The sequence below is a fragment of the Schistocerca americana genome, chromosome X (assembly GCF_021461395.2).
Source record: "Schistocerca americana isolate TAMUIC-IGC-003095 chromosome X, iqSchAmer2.1, whole genome shotgun sequence".
Classification (NCBI taxonomy): domain Eukaryota; kingdom Metazoa; phylum Arthropoda; class Insecta; order Orthoptera; family Acrididae; genus Schistocerca; species Schistocerca americana.
Window position 1 is genome coordinate 739,378,273 of NC_060130.1, and position 26,806 is coordinate 739,405,078.

At 42.8% G+C, this 26,806-nt stretch overlaps 1 protein-coding gene across 1 annotated transcript in view; it reads left to right on the plus strand.

The window, feature by feature from the left end:
• Positions 1 to 26,806, plus strand: part of LOC124556581 (palmitoleoyl-protein carboxylesterase NOTUM) — a 325,447-nt gene that overhangs the window by 135,374 nt on the left and 163,267 nt on the right. The window contains exon 4 of the mRNA XM_047130546.1: positions 18,787 to 18,881. Within this exon, the coding sequence (XP_046986502.1) occupies positions 18,787 to 18,881 (95 nt within the window). The remainder of the gene's footprint in view (positions 1 to 18,786; positions 18,882 to 26,806) is intronic.

The window sequence follows — 26,806 nt, forward strand, 5'->3', positions numbered from 1 at the left end:
TCATTCGCCAGAGACGCCACGGATTACCATCTGTCCTACATTACCGAGCAGACAAGCCTCCGAACCCCACGTTCTGTGAAGAGCAGTGGACGTCCAACCATTTAGCCCCTAGTGGTAGTTTCACAGTCGTTCTGCCTCTTTCCTTAGATGCTCACGACAATAGCACGTGGACATTTGACCAGTTTCGCCGTATAGTCTCAGCGTAATACACTACTGACCATTAAAATTGCTACACCACGAAGATGACGTGCTACAGACGCGTAATTTAACCGACAAGAAGAAGATGCTGTGATATGCAAATGATTGATTAGCTTTTCAGAGCATTCACACAAGGTTGGCGCCGGTGGCGACACCTACAACGTGCTGACATGAGGAAAGTTTCCAACCGATTTCTCATACACAAACAGCAGTTGACCGGCGTTGCCTGGTGAAACGTTGTAGTGATGCCTCGTGTAAGGAGGAGAAATGCGTTCCATCACGTTTCCGACTTTGATAAAGGTCGGATTGTAGCCTGTCGCGATTGCGGTTTATCGTATCGCGACATTACTGCTCGTGTTGGTCGAGATCCAATGACTGTTAGCAAAGTATGGAATCGGTGGGCTCAGGAGGGTAATACGGAATGCCGTGCTGGACCCCAACGGCCTCGTATCACTGGCAGTCGAGATGACAGGCATCTTATCCGCATGGCTGTAACGGATCGTGCAGCCACGTCTCGATCCCTGAGTCAACAGATGGGGACGTTTGCAAGACAACAACCATCTGCAGGAACAGTTCGACGACGTTTGCAGCAGCATGGACTATCAGCTCGGAGACCATGGCTGCGGTTACCCTTGACACTGCATCACAGACAGGAGTGCCTGCGATGGTGTAGTCAAACGACGAACCTGGGTGCACAAATGGCAAAAGTCATTTTTTTTTTTTTTTTTGGATGAATCCAGGTTCTGTTTACAGCATCATGATGGTCGCACCTATATGAATTATTTTTTGGACCAATATCGTACAGGGTTTAAAGACTCAGTTTCACTTCTAGCAATGTAGAACAGCTTGCTAAGATTTACATATGTTCTGTCATATACGTTTCTTGTGTTAATGTTATTAGTAACTGATATCTGCATTTCATATAGTGTTAACCCTTTTTGTGGCAAATAAGCATTCCCTTTGCGTGCCTGCGCATTGTGTCGCCACGATTCACTAGGCGCGCTGTGGAGGGTCAGTGTAACTTCGTGAAACACCCTGTAGTTGCTTCTTGTGACATTGTGGGATAGATGGAGTGGAGAATCACCTTCTCGATATTCCGTTTGCAGATCTGTCAAGGAGGGAAGTTCATGAACATAATCTGGCGACCTACCTATTTTCGCGCCTGTAGCTTCCCTCCCCGTTTTTCACTCTGTTATACCCTTGGAACACAATTTAACCCTTAATACGGCTCTACTGCACTTACTCGTGGCACACATTTAACATTTGTTTTTAACCGACTTCAACGGCCTTGTCGCTGTGGATACATCGGTTCCCGTGAGATCACCGAAGTTAAGCGCTGTCGGGCGTGGTCGGCACTTGGATTGGTGACCATCCAGGCCGCCATCCGCTGTTGCCATTTCTCGGGGTGCACACAGCCTCGAGATGCCAATTGAGGAGCTTCTCGACCGAATAGTAGCGGCTTCGGTCAAGAATACCATCATAACGACCGGGAGAGCGGTGTGCTGACCCCACGCCCCTCCTAACCGCATCGTCCCCTGAGGATGACGCGGCGGTCGGATGGTCCCGGTAGGCCACTCGTGGCCTGAAGACTGAGTGCTTTTTAACCGACTTCATTTAAAGGTAAGCTTTAATTGTATACCATTAGAACAATGTTTTAATAATCTGCGATTTTCCCATCCCTTGGAACTCGAAAACTGTTACTCTTAGAGAAAAAAACGAATAGAGCTTTCAATGTAGAAAATTTAATGCAGTTTAATTTTGCAGCGGGAAACATTTTCGATAGAAGCCACGGTTTTCGAGTTATTCGAGAAATCATAAAAACTGACCTTTAAACTCACAACCACCTGAACGCTCGCACCCCCACCGGTCAGGACTTTTAGTATGTTATTCGGGACACTCTCTCCTAGGACTGCGCAAAATTTTGCGACTATATCATTTCCTCCCTAAGTTTCTTTCGTTGACTGGACTATAGTGGAAGAAATAGTGATCAATATAGAGAGAAAGCATAGACTTGCTGCACTCCTCCGTTAATTCGCTCACCATATTCTCGTTGGTATCCTGTCGTTTGACTATCACTAACTGATTACTATCGATGAGCCCGCATCTCGTGGTCGTGCGGTAGCGTTCTCGCTTCCCACGCCCGGGTTCCCGGGTTCGATTCCCGGCGGGGTCAGGGATTTTCTCTGCCTCGTGATGGCTGGGTGTTGTGTGCTGTCCTTAGGTTAGTTAGGTTTAAGTAGTTCTAAGTTCTAGGGGACTTATGACCGCAGCAGTTGAGTCCCATAGTGCTCAGAGCCATTTGAACCATTTACTTAAAAGCGCTGTACCTCCTTTGATAACAAGCATCTCTGTGACGACGCACAATGATGAAACAGGACATGAAAAAGTCTAAGTACAGCAAACGGTGTCTCAGTTATTGCTATAATGGGTATAGGCCTGTCCATAGATGAAAGTAAGCTATTTTTATTATTATTCCTTATATAACGCACATTTCGTAGCAGTCTGTTGTATCGTAATGTAACTGTTTACTATTTACTTGGCAATAACAGCTAAATCTGCATTAACATGTCTTAAATCAGGAGTTTTGTTTATTACTGTGGTTCCAGTCGCTAGTTTTTGCTTTGTTGGCATACCTTCCAAAACAGTTGTGATGTGTAAGTTACTATTTTATCACATACCATTTCGATGAACGATTGGGAAGCATACTATGCTCGGCTTTCTGTCTGTTGGCTATTAACAAATTGGGTTTTCTGCCACTAAACGTTACTATCTATAAGACCAGAGCTAAGTACTTCGCTAAATGCCGTGTACGCAACACGGCAATCGCCGGGGTAGCAGCTTTTGCAGCCCGGTTACATGTTGGCTGCGAGGTCATAACTTCTACTGATGTTATTTTACTAAGAGCGGCGGCCACTGGTGGCAAAGCTGCTCTTATATTTCCCTCCAGCAGTTTATTTTACCTTCCAACTCCGCAATTTCTTGATAAATTACATCGAGCTCGGCGCTTTTTCTGTTTTCCGCTCTGTCTTGCGAGTTATGGGCATATTTTTTTCTGTCGTTTTGTGAGGACCACTGTAGCAATTCAGTCTTGGAGCAAGCTCTTTTCCACGGTCGTATTCACTGCTTTTATGAGGCCCCATACAGCAAAAACACACTAGCTATGACACGGATTACTTCCATGTTTACAAATTTACCACTTCTTTTAGATATTACAAAGATTCCACCTGCGTTTTTGCTTCATGAAGAAAGAACACGTCTGGATTTTTGCGTTTCCACTGTTACTAAACTTAAGGGGATAGCCACTGCACTGTTTTTGGCATTCTCTTCATCTTGATTACATGTTCTATCACGCACAAAGTTATCCGAACGACCTGAATTGCGTTCCGTGGAGCCCACATAACGTAATTTTCGACACAGTCGTGTGACTCTAGCGGATGGTTACCACAAGAGACAAGATCAGAGCACTACGCTGTATGGAAATCAACCCAGATGCAAATTAATACCAAGATATTCCAAAAAGCAGGAAACACACTATTAGGAACAAAAGTCCTTAACGCTTATAAACTCAATCTTACTAGAAGAAGTGACAATTCAAGAACGTGACCACGCTCATTAGCATTTGAGACAAGTGATGTCTGTAACTCTGCCACATACATCGCTAAGTAATTATTAGTCAAAACTAAACTTTTTGTGAATAAAAGTATAAAAATATCTGGACTATTATCCGTCGATCGCGTGGCGAGTGGTTTTACATAAACTGATTAATAAACTAACCAGTTAGAGAAACCACAATTAATAACGTCAAGCCGGCCGCGGTGGTCTAGTGGTTCTAGGCGCTCAGTCCGGAGCCGCGCGACTGCTACGGTCGCAGGTTCGAATCCTGCCTCGGGCATGGATGTGTGTGCTGTCCTTAGGTTAGTTAGGTTCAAGTAGTTCTAAGTTCTAGGGGACTGATGACCATAGATGTTAAGTCCCATAGTGCTCAGAGCCATTTGAGCCAATAACGTCAAACACTCAACGGAAACCTCAACATCAACAACGTACCGGTAGTAATATCACTGATTCATGATGGCACGTGGATCTACCTGCAATACGAAAGTCATCTAACGCCCTTGTTATCTAATAACAGTGTGACATTAAATATCCAATCGGTTCATGAGCAGCTATTTGTGCGATATTTGAACTTTAAATGACATGCCCCAATTATTTTGTTCTGGGTATACAGTCAGTTCCACAAAAAAATGTGCACCATAATTTTAAATGTAACGTCCACAACGACATTTCTGGTAGTAGTCTCGAATCAGCACCCAACGCGCTTTTGCACAGTGTATAGATAAACAGTGTGAGAGTTGAATGTTTTGTTTTGTCGGTTGAAATGCAGATGATAAACGGGTATTCATTGCACAAATACAGTATATTACACTAGAACTGATATGTGATTACATTTTCACGCAATTTGGGTGCATAGATCCTGAGAAATCAGTACCCAGAACAACCACCTCTGGCCATAATAACGGCCTTGATACACCTGGGCATTGAGTCAAACACAGCTTGGATGGCGTGTACAGGTACAGCTGCCCATGCAGCTTCAACACGATACCACAGTTAATCAAGAGTAGTGACTGGCGTATTGTGACGAGCCAGTTACTCGGCCACCATTGACCACGCGTTTTCAATTGGTGAGAGATCTGGAGAATGCGCTGGCCATGGCAGCGGTCGAACATTTTCTGTATCCAGAAAGGCCCGTACAGGACCTGCAACATGCGTCGTGCATTATCCTGCTGAAATATAGGGTTTCGCAGGGATCGAATGAGGGGTAGAGCTACGGGTCGTAACACATCTGAAATGTAGCGTCCACTATTCAACATGGCAGGCGCTCCTCTCTGTGATGCAGCGTCAAGGGTAACCGCAGCCATGGCCTCCGAGCTGATAGTCCATGCTGCTGCAAACGTCGTCGAACTGTTCGTGCAGATGGTTGTTGTCTTGCAAACTTCCCCATCTGTTGACTCAGGGATCGAGACGTGGCTGCACGATTCGTTACAGCCGTGCGGATAAGATGCCTGTCATCTCGACTGCTAGTGATACGAGGCCGTTGGGATCCAGCACGGCATTCCGTATTACCCTCCTGAACCCACCGATTCCATATTCTGCTAACAGTCATTGGATCTCGACCAACGCGAGAGGCTACAATCCGATCTTTATCAAAGTCGGAAACGTGATTGTACGCATTTCTCCTCCTTACAAGAGGCATCAAAACAACGTTTCACTAGGCAACGCCAGTCAACTGCTGTTTGTGTATGAGAACTCGGTTGGAAACTTTCCTCATGTCAGCACGTTGTAGGTGTCGCCACCGGCGCCAACCTTGTGTGAATGCTCTGAAAAGCTAATAATTTGCATATCACAGCATCTTCTTCCGGTCTGTTGAATTCCGCGTCTTTTGCACGTCATCTTCGTGGTGTAGCAATTTTAATGACCAGTAGTGTAGCTTGCCACGTGTTTGGCATGCTTTTCACGAGATTTTCTGCTTATTCTCTCGGTAACGATTTCCGTATCGTCCCGATTTTATATGACAGCTGCTTCAAACTATATATTGGCTTTCCTTTAAGCTTCGTCTTTGTATACGACCAAAATTTTCGATCGGATTTGCATCCGGAGACATTGTAGGGCAATCCATCGTGGACACCCCACCTCTGCGATGTTTCGAATCATTATCCTCTTGAAGCACCCAGTTTACCACGTTCGAACGGAATAGCTTCTTAAAGGAACTCAGAAGGCATTTTTGAAAAATATTGCACTTTTTTCAGAGTTTAAATCGGCTGTAAATAAGTGCAGGAGGCGGCGTGGATTGGCCTCCCTATTCGCCAGCTATGAACCCCTGTGACTTCTTTCTGTGGGGACACTTGAAAGACCAGGTGTACCGCCAGAATCCAGAAACAATTGAACAGCTGAAGCAGTACATCTCATCTGCATGTGAAGCCATTCCGCCAGACACGTTGTCAAAGGTTTCGGGTAATTTCATTCAGAGACTACGCCATATTATTACTACGCATGTTGGATATGTGGAAAATATCGTACTATAGAGTTTCCCAGACCGCAGCGCCATCTGTTGTTGAAAATTGTAACTACTGTAATTTCGAAAGTTTGTCCGCCTGAAAATGTACTGTTGTCCCAAGCATATTGCAACAAACGGTGTATTTCTATCGCTGCTCGTTTAGTTTTTATTGCCGTTTCAAATATACCAGTCATTTTTGAAACACCCTGTATATCAATGATAGCCCATCGGTTCCGCCATTCTGAAAACATCATTTCTATGCCGACGATCTACAGCCTTAACTAAGTGTCAGAACCTGAAGACACGAATACTGCAATAGTCCAAGTGAATAACAATCTGTCTTCAGTGGTAAGATGTGTGCAGATCTGGTGACAAACTGAATGTGATAAAGTGTCTTGTATTTGGCTTCCTTTACAAATGATAGTTCTTTCCCACAACTGTCCCGACAGATCTAAGTCATCCATTCAGATTCTCTACTGCTGACTTTGTTTCACTTCATTTTACTTCCTAGAATTACCTATAGATATTTAAATGATTGACAGTCTCCATACGTTTAACGCTAAGTTTGTATTTGGATACTATAAAATTATTTCTCTTTGTCATAGGGGCACTTCACCCACCTCTAAAGCGAGTTGCTTTTCATTACGCCAACTGAAAATGCCCTCTAAGCTGCTCTGAATTTCATTAGGATCGTTCATCTATGTTTCCTTGGAGGCAACAGAATCATCTTTGAACAATCTGATAATTGCTACTGACTCTGCCAGAGGAATCGTTTATGTATATTAAGGTCCTTAATTATCGTATTACACTTAATTGGGTTACACCTGATGTTACTTCCGTTTCTGTTGAAATGTCGCCATAAATTATAACGTGATTGGTTCCGTTTGTTGTATAGTGTCGACTGTATTTCTGAAAAATTGGTAAACGGAAATTAGCATCAGAATCCCTAGAATTGATGACATGAGCATTAATTCTTTTTCCTGAAACTGCTGACGCAGCATCCGGCCCCCGGGCAGTGAAGCAACCACCACCAACATGGACACGTCTGTGGCACCGAGTACGGAGACAAACATATTTCGCTCGGTTTTATTTGTAAGTGGAACAGGAAACTGAATTCCTATAAAATAAAAATACACACACCACTCATTGCTACACATGCTAAACTAGTACTCTGTATCTAACTGTGTATGTTCTATAATTATTAATTACATCGAACATGATGGGTAATTGCAGGTATGTTTTTTTAAGGCAAAAGTTGTGAACTTAAAGTTCTACACGAAAATTCCACAAGAATGTGCAGCAGAAGAGCTGGTAGCATACACCCTGACAGATGTGCAATGTTACAACGATAGTGTTATTTAGGGAAATAATAGGTAAATTAAACTCCCCGAATGCTCTCGGCTAGAAAATATGCAGGAAAGAATGGAACTAATTGTTGAAGCCATAAAAGAGATAGTTTGCAGGGAAAAAAACATGTTTTTCAGTTCGAGAATACACCTTCTTTGTACTCGTCAAATTACTGGATGGAGAAAGAAATATAAGATTCAGTTGTAGATTTAAATCATAAGTCAGAAATTAATCTGGACGTTATTAAAAATTACATCAAACAAACATAATGAAAGGGTCGTTTTCTGACTGTAGATGTATATGGCAGAAATTAATGAGGATTTTGTTGTAGGATATTTGTTTGTCTTATTCGCTAACCCACCAAAAAAATCCTACGAAGTTTCCAACACGAAAAATCTGTGACATATACGCCGAATTAGTCGGAACAAATTGACCCCTTTAGGTAATTATATTTTTGCCAGCAAGACGGTCAGGTCTATAGAGACGTATAGCTATTCTTTGCATTCCTGTAACTATATTTTGTCCTTATTCTTAACACTAGCAAAGAAAACGGCTCGGAAGCTGGTGCCTTTGCTGCGCATAGTAAATGCAGATAGCCATACATTGGGGTAATGACTGAAAATTTTGGTATCGAGACCATATGGCTGCATGCAAGGACACACAAAAAATCTGTTTATAAAGCTCAATTTACAACTGGACTTGCTTAGATGTCGTACACCCAGCGACATAACAGCCGTTTGCAGAGTTTAAAACGGCTGGAATAACAGCTTTTAACGATAATTTGTTTGCAAAAAATCTTAGCTTAAAGTTCTACATTGCTTTGAGTGCTGTTTAATACTATTCTGCAATCGGTCTACTGGGGTAACGAGCCCCTAAAAGCACTGTTCATGTATCGTGTTTATGAAAAAAGGAAAACTGAAAAATATAGGACCTCTAACTGAAGAAATTAAAACTGGAGTATATGGCTTAGTCAACTGCCATAAAGGAACGAAAAACGAAATCATGGTCATTTGACCTGCTTTTTAAGCTCTTAATAGATAATACGATAAGTCTGTTCGACCATTTGGCTTTTTTAGGTATCTGCATCTTTGCCACCAAGCCAAGCATGTCTCTAGAGATGTATAGCTATTCTTGGAATTCCTCTTACAAGATTTTTCCCTTGTTCTTATCAAGAAGCAAAGAAAACCACTGGGGAGGTAGTGCTCTTTCCAGCCATAGTTACTGCAAATAGCCATGCGTTGGAGTACTGATAGAAAAATGGCGCAATTGAGACCATTTACTGCATTAAGGGACACGTGATAGTGACGTAACAACCATTTATGCAGAGTTCAAAACCCGAGAATAACAGCATACAAAGGTAATTGGGAAGTACTCCACAGCAGTCTGCCGTCTTATTCCAGTGGGAAGCCTCTCTGCATGCAGTAAAAATGCCAATCTGTGTGTGGTGTTCTACAGTTTGGCTACTGGAGTAATAAGACCCTAAGCACGGTTAATGTGTTATGCGTACGAAAAAGAAAGCTAAAAGTACTGAATAGATACTCTTGCAAGCCCTAGCTTGTCAGGATGAACATTCCGTCCACTGATGGAATCGGATGACGTGTGTAAACCAATTCCTATTTCGCTAGGCAAGTGTTATATTAAAACATCAGGAGAAAAACATTTTTCGCGACAGTACCATCACATAATCTCCAATAACACTGAGTTCTCTGTGACACACTTTTAGTAAAATACGGTTTCCAGGCACTAGCTAGTATAAATGCCAAAGTGAAAACCGCATTACACACAACGTCTCAAAACTTCAAAAACATTTTGTCACTGCTCCACTGGCACATTTTTTGATATACAACTCTAACAGAAGTCACGTATTCGTTCTTGTGATCCGCGAAACTTAGCAACAGCACAATTGTGATCTGGGACGTCTATCGCTTGTCGACTTATAATTCTGTAACTGAAGTCTGTAAATGAGCTGTGACGGAAGACCTCTGCAATAGGTGAGGCAGGTATCTAACAGTTAGTCTATGTTGGACGCTTAAAAACTGGACCTATAGTTTAATATTTCATGCCTGCCAGAGTGATGAGTAGATTAATAGTTCGTTGACGTTTCGGCTATATAGAACGTTGCTAACAATGGACTATGGTGTACTTGACTCCTGTGGAAGCCCTACAGCAACATGACGCTGTATGGTGCATGGCGGAGGCTACCTTGTACCACGACTAATCGTTTCCTTTCCTGTTCCATTCGCAAATAGAGCGAGAGAAAAATGACTGTCTATATCGACTGAAACAACAAGTTTATTGCTACCAGTCACTTCTTGTTTATACCGAAAACGAGTTTGGAAGGCTTAAACTTCCATCATCGGGTGGATATACGTGTGTTAATACAACATGTGTGTTGTGTTAACGAGTTTGGGGTAACCTGTGCACTGTCTCCAGTGGTCACAGGAATCGTTCTGCTGTCAGATTCAAATGCCGGTTCTCTAAATTTTCTTTCCAATGATTCCCATTTGAATTCATGAAGCATCTTCGTAATACTTAGCTGTTGATCAAACCTACCAGCAACAAATCTAGCGGCTCGCCTTTGAATTGCTTCGATATCTTCCTTTAATCCGACCTGGTGCGGACGCCAAACATCGAGCAGTACTCAGGAATGGGTCGCAGTAGTTCTATATGAGCTACACTTTCCGAAAATTCTCCGAATAAACCGGAGTCGACCATTTGCTCTCCCTACTATCACTCTTACGTGATGGTCCCATTTGCGAACTGGGAGACCGGCACATCAATGGGAACTCCCCACTGTGTTCCCTGAACCACTCGATCACGCTCCTGACCTTGTGACATGGCACATTATCTTGTTGAAAAACGCTACTGCTGTTGGGAAACAGGATCGTCGTGAAGGGGTGTACGTGGTCTGAAATCAGTGTACGACGCTCCTTGGCCGTTATGGTGTCTTACACGAACTCCACTGAACCCATAGATGCCCACGTGAATGTTCCTCACGAGGGAACCTCCTCATCGCACCCCCCCTCAGATTTAGTTATAAGTTGGCACAGTGGATAGGCCTTGAAAAACTGAACACAGATCAATCGAGAAAACGGGAAGAAGTTGTGTGGAACTATGAAAAAATAAGCAAAATATACAAACTGAGTAGTCCATGCGAAGATAGGCAACATCAAGCATAATCTGAACTCAGGAATGCCGTGGTCCCGTGGTTAGCGTGAGCAGCTGCGGAACGAGAGGTCCTTGGTTCAAATCTCCCCTCAAGTGAAAAGTTTTTCTTTATTTTCGCAAAGTTATGATCTGTCCATTCGTTCATTGACATCTCTGTTCACTGTAATAAGTTTAGTGTCTGTGTTTTGCGACCGCACCGCAAAACCGTGCGATTAGTAGACGAAAGGACGTTCCTCTCCAATGGGAACCGAAAACATTTGATCGCAAGGTCATGGGTCAACCGATTCCTCCACAGGAAAACACGTCTGATATATTCTATACGACACTGGTGAGGGCATGTGCGTCACATGACAGGAATATGTTGTCGACCCACCCAACTTGTACACTTGGCGAATGGGTAAAAAGATTCTACATTGCCGATTTAGGCTTTCTTGTGGATGTGAGAATTACTCCCAAAAAAGTGATGAAAACATAAGAGTTTGTCACATAAACTGCAACAAATGAATCCAACAGTTTCACAGTCGCACACTTTTCCCTGTGCTCTGTCAAAACTTATGTTTTTAACGGTTTCGAATTTTTCCGTGTGAAGACCGTCAAATCCTGCATATGTCCAAGCAAATCTGAACATGTCCTGGAATTTTGGAGAGCGAAGTTGAATATGTCTGAGTTCCTGAACATTGATAATTGTCTGAAAATAAAAAATAAAATTTTACTCTCGAAGGAAGACTTGAACCAAGGACTTCTTGTTCCGCAGCTGCTGACGCTAACCACGGGACCACGGCGCTGCTGAGCTCGAGTTGTTCTTGATGTTGCCTATGTTCGCATGGACTACTCAGTTTGTATATTTTGCTTATTTTTTTCATAGTTCCACACATTTCTTCCTGTTTTCTCGATTGATCTGTGTTCAGTTTTTCAAGGCCTATCCACTGTGCCAACTTGTAACTAAATCTGAGGGGAGTGCGATGGGGAGGTTCCCTTGTCAGAGCGTAATGGAGCCGCCACCAGCTTGTCTCCGCCCGCAGTACAGGTGTCTAGGAGCTGCTCCCCTCGAACGCGACGGATTCGCGCCTTCCCATCGGCATGATGAAGAAGGTATCGGGATTCATCAGACCATGCAACGCTCAGCCACTGCGCTAACGTCCAGTAACGATGATCAGTCGTAGTTGACAGTGTCTGGCGCAGAGGGCCATCTTTATGAATATTCGGTGCACTGTGTGTTCAGACACAGCGTTAACGTCTGATGTTAATTTCAGCATAGTTCGCCGCCTGTCCTGCGGTACCAGTCTGCGCAGCCTACGACGTCCGACGTCTGTAATGAGGGGTGGCCGCCCGAACCCGTGACGTCGGGACGTGGTGTCACCTTGGTTTCGCCATGTGTTGAAGACACTCACCACAGCACTCGTTGAACACCCGACAAGTCGTGCAGTTTCCGAAGCGCTCGTGCCGAGCCTCTGGGCCATCACAATCTGTCCTCGGTCAGGCTCAAGATAGATCGCGTGCTGTCCCCGTTCTACACATGGACAACATGCTGACTGTTACTATATGCACCGTGGGAGTGTCTGACTAGCAGTAATTCCTCGCCAGGTGACGCTGCTTTCGCCTGGAACGGCTTTATATCGATAGCAGGTCGGTGGTCATAATGTCCTTGCTGATCAGTGTAAATATCTTTGATCAAAGAACGGAACTTGTAGCCTTCTACGATTACCCAACGTTAGAACTCAATCACCGGTCTCTGTTGAGTCATTCCGACGAAAAATTCGTCTACAATATCATATTGCATTTATGTCCTCTCACACCTCATGGAACTCGGAGTTCGTTTATTGGGGTGTACGGAGACTACTGGCTACGTTGTTGACGCTATATGGACACAGACTTTATAGTCATCTGTAAATCTTTAAACAATGAATTACAGGTTACTTGCGTATTCTGAGACTTTCAGAATCGTTTGGCTGTTTAAATCAGAATATCCTTTCACGTAAATTAGAATATGGTTCAAGTCAAATCTGTCTAACAGAAAAACAAAAGGTTTCGTAAGGAAATAGTCTTGTATTAAGCTATAAGTCTTCTAATTACACGTGTTGTCCAACAAGGTTCCATCTGAGAGCCCATACTATTCTTTGTGTGTGTGTGTGTGTGTGTGTGTGTGTGTGTGTGTGTGTGTGTGTGAGTGTGTTTGTGTGTGTGGGTTTATTACTGTTCTTTTAACACTAAGATTACAAGATGTTAACCCTTTCCACCCTGAACACCTTTTTTTTGAAAATGGTGAATAAAGTTGAATTCTCTGTTTACCTGGGCATAGTAGACACTGGGAAAAATAATAAAAAAACTCTTCCATAAAAAATGCAGCGGGAAAACAACTAGCACAATCGTGAGAGTCAGGTTTTATTTCACCAAAATTATTCTCTGACTTCCTGCTATTTGTTGGATATTATAAGTTACCTGAGGAACAGTTATGAATAAAAAATTATTCTTTCATTACTTTTATTTATTAGTTATTATAAAAAATATTACATAGATTGTAAATCATATTCTGTGGCAAAAAATTAATAATAATTTTTATTTATTTATTTTGTAACACAAAGTCATGATTCAGACTGCTTCACTTTTCGTGAAATAATTTGAAACAATCCTTTCCTTTTGCAAGACATAAGTACTGATTGCATTTCATGCACTTTTTCTTTGTTCTGGAACTGCAGCGCTCATACTGAGATGTTCGTGGTGACAAAATATCATATACTGTCGGCCAGTGATCATACCCATAATATCGCGTGTCCAAACCTGGTTTCGGATGGGATTTGTAAACTTTTGCCTTTGTGGAGATGCTTAACGTATCATCTAACGGTGTTTCAAACTCTTCAGCTCTCAATACTGTAGTAGGTAAAGCTACGAGGCAAACTGTGACATCTTCTTCTTACTGTGTCGATCACTGGCTGAAATTTCCACAGTGTATTAGTTTTAGCCTCTTCAGGTGGTTTTATAGTATCAACAAAGTGCACATTATTCCTGAAACCAAGGAACCGGTCTCTAGACATAGTGTCACTAATAGCTAATAAAGAAATAGATTTCTTCCAGTACATGGGTAGCCTAGGATACCTGATGCACTCCATCATTAAATTTATCCCAAAAAACACCGTCAGTTCATGAGCTGTAGTCCCTAGGGATTTCCCTGTTTTTGCAACACTATACATATTTGTATATTTCACTGCCTCTTCAAAAAACTTTTCACTGAAATATTAACAGAAATATTCAGCAGGAGTTCCAATTGTTGAAGGACTCTAGAATTAAAAAGAAGATATTTTAGTAAGAAAATGTGAATGATACACGAAATAGGTAACTCAGATCGCACCTCCTTGTTACTGACCTCAACAGCACTGTAATTAATGTTTGGTGGATGAAACTTCTGAACAAAATTTGATCTCCGAAAAAGCGGTGGTCTGACACCTTCTGTGACACTGTGTGAACTCCTGCGCTCTTCAGGAACTTTTTCGGCACTCAAATCATCATCAAACGAGTCGTCTGCCTGCTGAATATTTGAACAAACTCGTCGTCTTCATCTGACGAAATGCCACTCAAATCCGAATCCTCTAATACAGAACGGATTTCATTGTGTGATAAACCTGCATACAATAACGGGAATGTGCATAAAAACTTTCCCATTCAAAACTGTATGAAAAGCAGGAATATAGGGAGCCCAATGACACAATCAACAACACCCACTCGAGGATGAAGTTACACATTCAACACCTAACCCGCATAATCGTGCTAGTACAAATTTAGCGCACAATTACTGTGCAAAGATATGAAGTTACTAATAATTATCAATATCACAACGTTGTACACAACATTACAAATAACCAGATCCAGCAAATCGCCGAAACAATTCAATTTAACTTAATTATGAGCTACTAATCAGGCGCCGGCATAATGCTCACTTCTCGATCAACATAAACAACATGTGCTGCAATCTGTTGGCACCGAATGACAACATAAAAATGAGAAACGCGCAGCGCACAACCTGCACGATCGTTGCAGGTCGGTTGGTAGCAAGGCAAGAGATTCAGTTTGTCGTAAAACAATAAAAACCGCACCCGCACGATCGTGTGGGTTCGGGTGGAAAGGGTTAAGACTGTTTTGTTTGTAGGTGATAAAAACATCACGATGAATAGAAAATCACGTGTATTTTATAAAGAGTGTAACCTCCCACCTATATTTGTATTTTGTATGAAATTTAGCCCAACTTTACCCTTCACTCTATAAAAACCTACGTATTACCAAAACTATGTGCCTAAAAATTATTATCCAACTTAAACTCGTATACTAACCTTGACTAAACAGAACCTAATTTGAATTGAACTGTAACTGCAGCAAACAACAATCAGGCAGCGGCTGAGCTAGATTTCTATTTCTAAATAAAGGTCAAACCGTTGCATACCACATGGCGCAACGTGGTATTGCTTAATGATAAACTTCCCTTAAAAATGGGATGGGAAGAGTAACTATTCCTATGAAATAATATTCCAGGAGACGATATTAGAATTAAGTACATATTCAAAATGACAGTGTAAAACTTCGCGTTATCTTCACACATAACATTAGTCTGAACAATACCAGTGCTTAACAAAGTGAGCAATGATTTAAAAAGGGTACAAGTTAATTAGCTGCCAATAATCATTTCTACAAATTAGGTGCGCAGTGATACAATCTTACCTCAGACTTCTCCTCTTCAAAAAAATAACATTACTCAAAATTTATATTCGTTTCGCCTTTCAATATATATATCACATTCATCCTTGCTGCCCTTTAAAATAAATCTTTCTTCATCTAATGCATACAAAAAATTGTTCAAATGGCTCTGAGCACTATGGAACGTAACATCTGAGGTCATCAATCCCCTAGAACTTGGAACTACTTAAACCTAACTAACCTAAGGACATCACACACATCCATGCCCCAGGCAGGATTCGAACCTGCGACCGTAGCAGTCGCACGGTTCCGGACTGAAGCGCCTGTAACTGCTCGGCCACCACGGCCGGCAACAGATACCATCACAAGTCAACCCAACACTACTGAGTACGCCCATCATCTACCACACTTCAACTAAGAATATATCAGACTGTGCCACGACAAGACCAAAGTTTGTTTAACGGTAACATAACTTGCTCTCTCTCTAACGTGCACATCGATAACTTACAAAAATCAAAATGACATGCCTACCTTACAACAGAGAATACTGATATTTTTTTGGACATTAAGAAATGACTTCAAGCCTCTTCACTAGTAATTAAGTCTTGAAAAAAAGTATTTATTCAGAACCTAGAAAAGGTTTCCACCTAACAGATACAAAAGTATACGGACTTGCATAGGCGACGTTGACAATGTTTAATACTTGGTGTTAAAACGAGATGTTAGATACAACTGGGAGGAGAACACAGAAAAACTACGAAAATACCTAAGCAAATCTTTTTTTTTTTTTAAATTACCGCTATCAGTCACACCACGATTGCGACTGGTAGCAGTAATTTAAAAAAAATCTTTAGATAAATCTTTATTTGCAATACGAATGATGTCAGGCATAGGTGATATAACAATAAAAGAACTGACGTTATTTGCTTATTTCCATTGCATAATGTCATGCGATATTGTATGTTGGGGTAGCTCACGTAGCCATCCTGAAGTTTTCTGGGTCCAAAAGCGTATAATACGAATTACTTGTGGTGAAAATTCAAGAGCGCCTTGCACAAGCCTGTTCAAATAACTGAATACACTATCACTTTTGAGCACATGTATTCATCAACGAAATCAGTCACGAGTAATATACTTCTCTATCAAACCGATAACTGAGATCACGGAATCAATATTAGAAGCGTGAACAACTTCCAAAAATACTTGAAAGTCGTTCACTTTAATCCAGAAAGTTCTCCATTATTCAAGAGTACACGTTGTCAGTAACTTGACAGTAACTATAAAAAGCTTGGCTACTACTGAATTATAGTTTCAGAGTACCGTAAAATATTAATCGGTGGCCACCATTAACTGCACGTGCACTCACTTTATGTCCTTATCAGTACGCATATAATTTAATATGAATGCATTTTAATACACTTGAGGAAAAGAAATCGCAAAACCAAGAAGGAGTTGTGGGACATAAACGGAAGATGGCAGACGTATTTCTACATCTGAAAGATAATGTCTAACCAAATTTCGCGCCAGTCGCGTAAGAGCTGCGCTAGTCACGCCACTATGAGGATTCACATCAGGTTTGCTTTAAACACACCCTGTAGCGGTCGTGAGCGTTAGTTACCTTGAGACTGAACGTGGTGAGCTGATGTTACTTAAGAATGCCAAAGACGCCCTTATCAACATCTCACTGAGTGTGAACGAAATCGTATAATAGTGCTACGAGGAGCTGGATGTTCCTTCTGCGATGGTGCAGAAAGACTTGGCAGAAATGTAGCCACTGTACATGATTGCTGGCAGCGGTGCTCACGAGAATGAACAGTCGCAAGCAGATTGGGCTCCGGACGGCCACGTGGCACTACCAAGAAGGAAGACCATCGTATTCGGCGTGGGGCTCTGACCCATCGTACTGCATCTGCGGCAGCAACTTCGGCAGCAGTTGGCATCATAGTGACAACGAACTGTCACAAATCGGTTACTTCAAGGACAGCTCCGAGCCAGATGCCCTTTAGCGTGCTTTCCACTGACCTCGAACCACTGCCATTTGCGACGTAAGTGGCGTTACGCGAGAGCTCTATGGAGGGCAGGGTGGAAGTATTTTTTTGTTTTCTGATGAAAGCTGCTTCTGCCTCGGTGTCAATGATAGCCATGTGTTGGTTAGAAGGAGGCCAGTTTAGGGCCTGCAACCAACCTGTCTGTGTGTTAGACTCACTGGACCTAAAATTGGAGTTATGGTCTGGGATGCCATTTGGTATGACAGCAGGAGCACTCTTGTGGTTATCCCAAGCACACTGACTGCAAAATTTGTACATCAGACAGGTGGTTCGACCAGTTTTGCAGCCACTCACAAACAGCCTTTCAGGTTGTGTTTTCCAACAGGATAACGCTCTCCCAGATACCTCTATTGTTACCCAACATGTTCTACAGAGTGTCCACATGTTGCCTTAGCCTGCTCGATCGCCATATCTGTCTCCATTTGAGCACAGAAGGGATATCATCGGATGACAACTCCAGCGTCATCCACAACCAGCATTAACCGTCCCTGTAGCGCCCGACCAAGTGCAACAGGCATCGAATCCCATCGAACAAATTGACATACAGCACCTGTACAATACAAAGCATCCAGGTCTACAGGCATTCTGGCGGTTACACCGGTTATTAAGGTACCAGCATTTCACATTTGCAATGGCTTATCTCGCACTTACATTAACCTGTGATCCTGTAGTGTTAATCAGTTAAATATGTTACCTAGACAAATGTATTTGTGAAATTTAATTACACTACACTGCTGCTATTTTTTTCCGTCAGTGTACATGGCTTCAGCATAACTTCGTTTTAGTAATGTGATCTTTGCAAGAAAACCTTGCAACTGTTTTTGTTTTGACAATAATTGGGTGTAATTGCCTAGGAATTATGTTATGTACTTCAGTATATATACATTTAATTGTTTGTGTTAAACTTCTTAATTAAAAAGTATGTTTTTTTTCATATCCTGGAGAACCATTTCACTTAAGAATCACGGAATGCACATTACGATATCAATTCTTTACAAATATGTCTCATGTATTTTTCACTGACGTGGTTCTCACTGCGAAACGAACAGCGTGTCTAATCTTATGTAATCTAATTTAACCCACTTGTGTCTTTTATTTTCATAACGGCGTTCGTTATCATCATCATCATCTACTACTGAAAGAAACGTGGGTAAAACTTTTCCTTTTAAATTAGATACACATTGGAATGCTCAAAATTTTGCATAAACTTCACCTGCTTCCTGTATGTAAATGCTGCATCTTGATATTCTAGTTTCAGTTTTTTGACAAATACGTTTTTATGTTTTCAAGCTATCACGGAATGCGCACACAGAGAAGGAAAATGCCCTGAAGAGGATTTTCCTGTCTACGCCAAATGTAACTTGCAACGATGGATCTCCTGCAGGGTAAGAGCTATTCCTTTGCAAATATAACTACCAACTTATAGCTAAGATTAGTATATGAACAGTATAACTAAGTTAATTTTAATTTAAAAGAATTATTCTGTGATTTAGTAGTTCTTTGATGACCTGTACAAAAGAATTCAGTGGTATTGGTAGCTGTCAATAAGAACCATGTAGAAAGAATGGATATTAAAAGAGATTTGCAGCCGGCCGATGTGGTCGAGCGGTTCTAGGCGCTTCAGTCCGGCGCAGCGCGGCTGCTACGGTCGCAGGTTCGAATCCTGCCTCGGGCATGGATGTGTGTGATGTCCTTAGGTTAGTTAGGTTTAAGTAGTTCTAAGTCTAGGGGACTGATGACCTAAGATGTTAAGTCCCATAGTGCTTAGAGCCATTTGAACCGTTTGAAAAACGATTTGCCACATACATTCGGGCGATGCACATTGTAACAGCTGGTGTCAGTTTATCAAAAGTAAATTATTTCACTACTCTTTACACATCGGAAAATACTTTAACTCGGAAAAACCAGTCTCTGCCTTGAAGTTGTAATTGTGAAATGAGGGGTGCTAGAGAATGAAGTTTCAATAATTTGAGAGACTCTAGAGAATGAAATTTTGCAGTAAGGAGTCTCTACCGGGAAACGTCAAAGTTTCTACAGGCCTATGCACTTTCTGCGCAGTCGGTAAGCTTATTGAAACACCACAATACTGTTGGGTGGAAGACATTTATTGACAACAGAGTACAATGAAGTACCGTGAACCGAATCTGTGGTTTCACAACTGTATGGTAAATTATTAATGTGACGACCATGAACTTTGTTACACAATGTGAAACGGCGAAACATGTTTTCTCTGATTCCCTGTAAGATTTCGCTCTCCCCTTTGATGGTATCAGGCGCTCTGACGATGCGCTCTATAAGCTCAGGTATTTTTCCTACTGGGGTTGTGTATACAAGGGGCTTTACAAAATCCCACAGCATCCCCTTCCATTTACTTTCTGCTGAAGCAGTCTGTGAGATATGTCCTGGCTCGACGATAAAAGTACGCTGAAACACCAGCACTCTGAAACCACAGACGCACACAAATGCAAGGAAACGTCCTCCGGAAGTTCAAGCAAGGCTTTCTCCAGAAATTTCAAATACCAGGCATCATTCAAACGATCTGGTAAGATGTGTGGTCCAGCAAGATGAGCGTCAAGAATTACAGCCCAAATGTTCATTGATAATCTCATCTGGTAACTTCTCGTACAAGTAGCGTGGATTTTCAATAGCCCATTGGTGGCTGTAGAAACTTTATTTCACATTTCCGGCTTTAGATTCCTTATATCAAAACGTTCCGAATTTCATACTCGGTAATGTACCATGTTTTTAAAATGTCATTCTGTAACACCCTGTATAGCTAGCCTAAGGAATCACCAACAATGGCCGTTGTGGTGCCAAGAATCAAATCAGCCGCCACGTAAAACATTCCAATGAAATAACAACAACAGAGTCGAAAATCACCAGCGGGTAGAACCGACACCCCCGGGATAACAAGGCCGCCCAGCAGTGTTAGTGACGTCACACTAAGCGGCCCATAGCCGACGCAGCAGTCCACGGACACCGTACATACGCGCCTGATCTTCTGTCCGTCGTACAGAAAGGAGCGAACTATAATTCGAACCAAAGACCAAATTATATATATTCTTGTAAACAGCATAAAGGTTCATAACGAAATACCTATTACATATACGGGCAGGAATAGGTTCTAGAACTCCTCTGAAAAGTGTTTATCTTCAGTACCAGAATGAACATCAAGTTGTCAGCTTTTCTAAATAGAAAAGCACTTTGTTAGTAAGAGACAGCAATAATGAGACTTGCAGTTGGTGATTTCTACGTGGAAAAGGAAGTAAGTTGTAGAGAGATTGAAAATGGTAAGTAAAGAGAGCCTCAGCCTTTTGCTCACATTCTTACATGTAATGCACTTGGTTGTTTTTCATTTCCTTACCTTTCATAACGTTTTTAATATTGTTTCAAGAAGTGTATCTTCAATAGGAGAGTGAACTTCAAATTGTCAGGCTTTTCTTAAAGGAAAGAGCAGTCCCTTAGTATCACAGTGCAAGACAGAATCTTGTGTTCAGTGATGTCCATGTTAAAAGGAGAATATTTGATATCTATATTTTGTTTCCATTCTTTATTACTGGGGATACACTTGTAAAAATTCTTGAAAAGAGCTGTCACCATGAACATATGAGTAAATTCACAATAGTCTAGTGTTTTATGAGATGAAGCGAACTCTTGTTACCTTATTGTAAACGAAAGTTGTAAGGGTTTTGCTATGTATGACAGTGTTTAAGATAATTTACTTTCAGTGTAATAGCTTGAAAATGTTAAGTCCTGCTGTCAGTTGGCATTAGTCACCACCTGTATGCGAGTTTTAAAGCTAAATAGTGTTCTGACAATTATAAAATAGTGGCAAAGTTCCTCAATCGATTAAACTTATTCCTGCCCGTATATGTAATCGGTATTTCGTTATGAACCTTTATGCTGTTTACAAGAATATATATAATTTGGTCTTTGGTTCGAATTATAGTTCGCTCCTTTCTGTATGACGGACAGAAGATCAGGCGCGTCTGTACGGAGGTGTCCGTGGACTGCTGCGTCGGCTATGGGCCGCTTAGTGTGACGTCACTAACACTGCTGGGCGGCCTTGTTATCCCGGGGGTGTCGGTAGAACTGAGTATGGTGTCAGTGAGGCACGTGACCATAGTACCGTCTCAAGTGCTTTTGTTCCTCTGGTCGGCGAATTGCGTTATCCGTGTGACGTCAGTGATTCCATCCATTTGACAGCGTTGCTAAGCAGCATCTCAGTTGTCGGAGGCGTCAATGGCAGCGGTGGTCTTAGGTTGTTCATCACGTTATCCGAAGACAGTGATATAGTACACTTTAACACTTATTATCATCATTATCATCTGTTTGTTCTAAGTACACTCATCTAATGAGGTGGTTCTGTTAAAATGTCGGACTAACATATGTGTGATTTCAAATTCAATGCAGAAGAAAGTTACCTAGTGTTAGTAGCTCTGCTTTGTGTGCTGGTGAAGATTAATAGACTGTAGCACAATGAAGTTGCCAACGGCATGCAAGACCTCTCCCTATCATTGGCAAAAAAAATGTTTGCCAATAATAGACAGGGATGCAAGTCAGAGAATGAATGGATATCACTGAGTTCCAATATGAAGGACGTAGAGAAATTAAGGGCAAAGTTTAAACTGACTGTAAATCGCGCTCTGGAGAAGAACGTGCCTATATGAAGATGGTATCTGTTCTTTCGAACATGTCCGAAAGAACAGATACCATCGGTGACCATGCAGCTCTCTTAGAATGAAATGATAATTAAATCAAGCTGGTGGAGGCTCTGTAATGGTCTGAGGTGTGTGCAGGTAGAGTGATATGGAATCCCTAGATACGACTCTGACAGGTCTCACTTACGTAAGCCTTCTGTCTGATCACCTGCATCCATTCATGTCCATTGTGCATTCCGGTGGACTTGCGGAATTCCAGCAGGACAATGCGACACTCCACATGTCCCGAATTGCTACAGAGTGACTCCAGGAACACTCTTCTGAGATTAAATACTTTCGCTGGCCACCAAACTCCCCAGTCATGAACAGTGTTGAGCATATCTGGGATGCCTTGTAACGTGCTGTTCAGGAGAGATCTCCACACCCTCGTATTCATACTGATTTAGGGACAGCTCTGCAGGATTCATGGTGTCAGTTCCGTCCAGCACTACTTCAGACATTAGTCGAGTCCATGCCACGTCGTGTTGCAGCACTTCTGCGTGCTCGCAGGGGTCCTACCGATATTAAGCAGGTGTACCAGTATCTTTGGCTCTTCTTTGTATCTGACAGGTAGCGAAGCAAGGTTTAAATCTAATTTAAAATTATTTCTCGTGGCTAACTCCTTCTATTAGATGGATGAATTTTTACTTATAAAATGGTACTCAGTAAAAAAATTAAATTTTATATGTAGTTGCATGAGTAGGACTATAAAAAATAATGTGTTCATTAATGTTAACAAATGGTTTTGAGCGCTATGGGACTTAACATTTGAGGTCATCAGTCCCCAGGAACTTAGAACTACTTAAACCTAACTAACCTAAGGACATCACACACATCCATGCCCGAGGCAGGATTCGAACCTGCGACCGTAGCGGTCGCGCGGTTCCAGACTGAAGCGGTTCTACCGCTCCGCCACACCGGCCGGCAACGTTAACACCAATAATGAATACACATCCTGTAAACGGACTCGTTCCACATCATTTCCATCAAAGAATCGTTCTAATGATCAATGGCACATGTAACTAACTAACTAACAACAGTATTCTGTCCAGCCCCGGCGACGTATTGTGTGCCACCTTACCTGTGGCTTCTACCACTTCATCGTCGTCAATTTCCCGCAGCAGTATGGCCTCCACCTTTTGATCGCGCGTCCCAAATAGCGGCTCAGCAACGCCTTGTAGGGCCGTCCTCTCGAGTTCTTCTCTGGTGTATAATCGGGTATAATGATCAACGAAGGCATTTGCCATGTCATATTGTGTCGTCAGATGTGTGCCGCCCTTTGTGTCTAGGGTATGTACTAGGGTTCTGCGGCGCCGCTTATGTTGATTAATGACATTGTGCATTGATGTACGTCCGTCTGTGACTTGGTCTAGTGTCCTCGCGCAGACTGCTGCTCCTTCCAGATGAGGACCCAAAATAGCAATGATTTCTGCCCTGGCTTATTGTACCAGCACTGTCCTTCGGGAGAGGGAAGCTGGTTGGTACAGCTTCGTAATATTGTGAAATAGAAGTTTTAAAGTCTACAGTCTCCACGGTGAATGTTCGCGCCCCAATGCAATCAGTGCACGCCGTATCGTCGATTTGCTACATTTCAACTGTTACGGCGTCAAGTCAAGCGCCGGCACGCCAGTCGGGAACGATAGAGCAGAGATGGCTGTGAGAAGACGTCAGCCAATCGCACGCTAACTGACCCCTCTCCAGGATGACAACGCAACAGCAATAGCCCCTATGTGAGGACATAAGCGCCGCGCCAGACTGGCCGAGGCCGGTCGAATAGCAGCTGCAAGATTAGGCACTTGTATAGCACCGACTTAGGAATCGTTTATACTGAAGAAGTTTTGTTTACTTTGTTGGTCGCACTTTGCTTGCTACACATCTATGTAATCACGAAGTTAAGTATTGTAATCCTTTCCATTTGTGATAAAACTAATTAATACGATTTGTTTGAATTCCTTGTCTAGCGATCCGAGAAAGCAGGTTTCCTAGACAGTCTATTTTGACGACTAGGCTATATTTAACACTAACTATCAACGTAAAGTCGTATGGTATATCCGTCGACGCCCATCACGAGATTGCCAAACTTCTTCGATAACTTGACGACACTCATTTTCCACAGGCCGCGGCTTCACCATACCTGCTGTCTTATGGAAGGCGATCGTGCAGCTGTACAGGGTGTTACAAAAAGGTACGGCCAAACTTTCAGGAAACATTCCTCACACACAAAGAAAGAAAATGTGTTATGTGGACATGCGTCCGGAAACGCTTACTTTCCATGTTAGAGCTCATTTTATTACTTCTCTTCAAATCACATTAATCATGGAATGGAAACACACAGCAACAGAACGTACCAGCGTGACTTCAAACACTTTGTTACGGGAAATGTTCAAAATGTCCTCCGTTAGCGAGGATACATGCATCCACCCTCCGTCGCATGGAATCCCTGATGCGCTGATGCAGCCCTGGAGAATGGCGTATTGTATCACAGCTGTCCACAATACGAGCACGAAGAGTCTCTACATTTGGTACCGGGGTTGCGTAGACAAGAGTTTTCAAATGCCCCCATAAATGAAAGTCAAGAGGGTTGAGGTCAGGAGAGCGTGGAGGCCATGGAATTCGTCCGCCTCTACCAATCCATCGGTCACCGAATCTGTTGTTGAGAAGCGTACGAACACTTCGACTGAAATGTACAGGAGCTCCATCGTGCATGAACCACATGTTGTGTCGTACTTGTAAAGGCACATGTTCTAGCAGCACAGGTAGAGTATCCCGTATGAAATCATGATAACGTGTTCCATTGAGCGTAGGTGGAGGAACATGGGGCCCAATCAAGACATCACCAACAATGCCTGCCCAAACGTTCACAGAAAATCTGTGTTGATGACGTGATTGCATAATTGCGTGCGTATTCTCGTCAGCCCACACATGTTGATTCCATTGGGCCAACTGGCGGTGAATCGAGGAAGTACAGTACATACTGACGAAACTAAAATGAGCTCTAACATGGAAATTAAGCGTTTCCGGACACATGTCCACATAACATCTTTTCTTTATTTGTGTGTGAGGAATGTTTCCTGAAAGTTTGGCCGTACCTTTTTGTAACACCCTGTATACCATGTTATCAGTGAAGGCCGGTGGCCATAGTTGTGCGTCATGGATGTCATGTGGGAGGCGGCGCGTGACGTAGACGCGAGACACGATCGATGCAGCTCTCGGAGTGACCAGTTACGTATGTATGTCCGGTTCGGCCTCTATGAATGTGTTCCTACGAACCTACTAACTGCACGTCTCGTACCAATGGTCTAATTTCTTGGCACGGGTTATAGCGTGGAAACTGATTCTTCGGCTCCAGCACACAATTGATGTCGCCGCCGAGTATGTGATGAGCGTGCCGTCCTAGAAAGAGCGGGGGCTATTTCTTCTGCTAAGAAGCGTTATAGTTATCTTCATTTGCCCGTGTCTGACGGCGCGTAAATGTTGATAAGCCGCACTCCAAGTACTGTTACAGCCATTCCGCGTGCCGATGGTAGGTAGATGACGTTCTCCGCTACGAAGCCTTCTTTAATCAGTAACGCTATGCCACTACCGATTTCTGAAGCTGGTGACGTCAAGTTATCGCAACCATAGAGGGACGGGAATACGTTGACGTACACTTCCTGTAAAAGAGCGATACATATATCGGCAACATTAGCATATCTACGTAAATTCGTCGATTTATACACTGCTGGCCACCGTAAATGCGACACCCTGAAGGAAGCATCCGAATCAAGTGAAATTTACACCATGGGCTTGCAGCGATGAGATATGCAACTGATTAGAATTTCAGCGCAGACGCACATCACGAGCGTCTGTGGCGGCACCTCATAGCGCCATTTAAGGCTTGGCGATTTCGACGAGTATACGTTCGGCACGTGTGATTACCTTGTGGTTGTTTCACAAGACGATCAGTTATGCCTCGTAGACAACAGCGAACATCTTTTGATCAAGTATCCGAGTTCGACAGAGGAAGGATAGTGGCTTACCGAGATTGTGGATTATCAAACAGAGAAATCGCTAGTCGTGTTGGACGAAACCAAACAACTGTAATGCGGATATGTGACCGCTGGATGCAGGAGGGTACGACGGACCGACGTGGTCGATCGCATTCACCTCGGTGCACCACTGCACGTGCTGATAGGCAAATTGTGCGCATGGCAGTGACGGATCGCTCAGTGACATCCCGAACCATAGCACAGCACATTGCGTCTGTAACGCATCATCCAGTGTCTGCGCGTACCATTCGACGCCGTTTACAGCAGAGTGGTCTGTCCGCAAGACGTCCATTGCTTCGTCTACCATTGACGCAGAACCACAGACGTCTCCGTCGCCAATGGTGTGATGACAGACGGATGTGGACGGCAGAATGGAATGACGTTGTCTTTACTGACGAGGCACGCTTCTGTCTGTAGCACCACGATGGTCGGATTCGAGTGTGGAGACACCGTGGAGAGAGGATGCTGGACAGCTGCATTATGCACCGCCACACTGGTCTTGCACCGGGTATTATGGTATGGGGCGGTATTAGATATTACTCTCGCACGCTTCTAGTACGCATTGCCGGTACTTTAAATAGC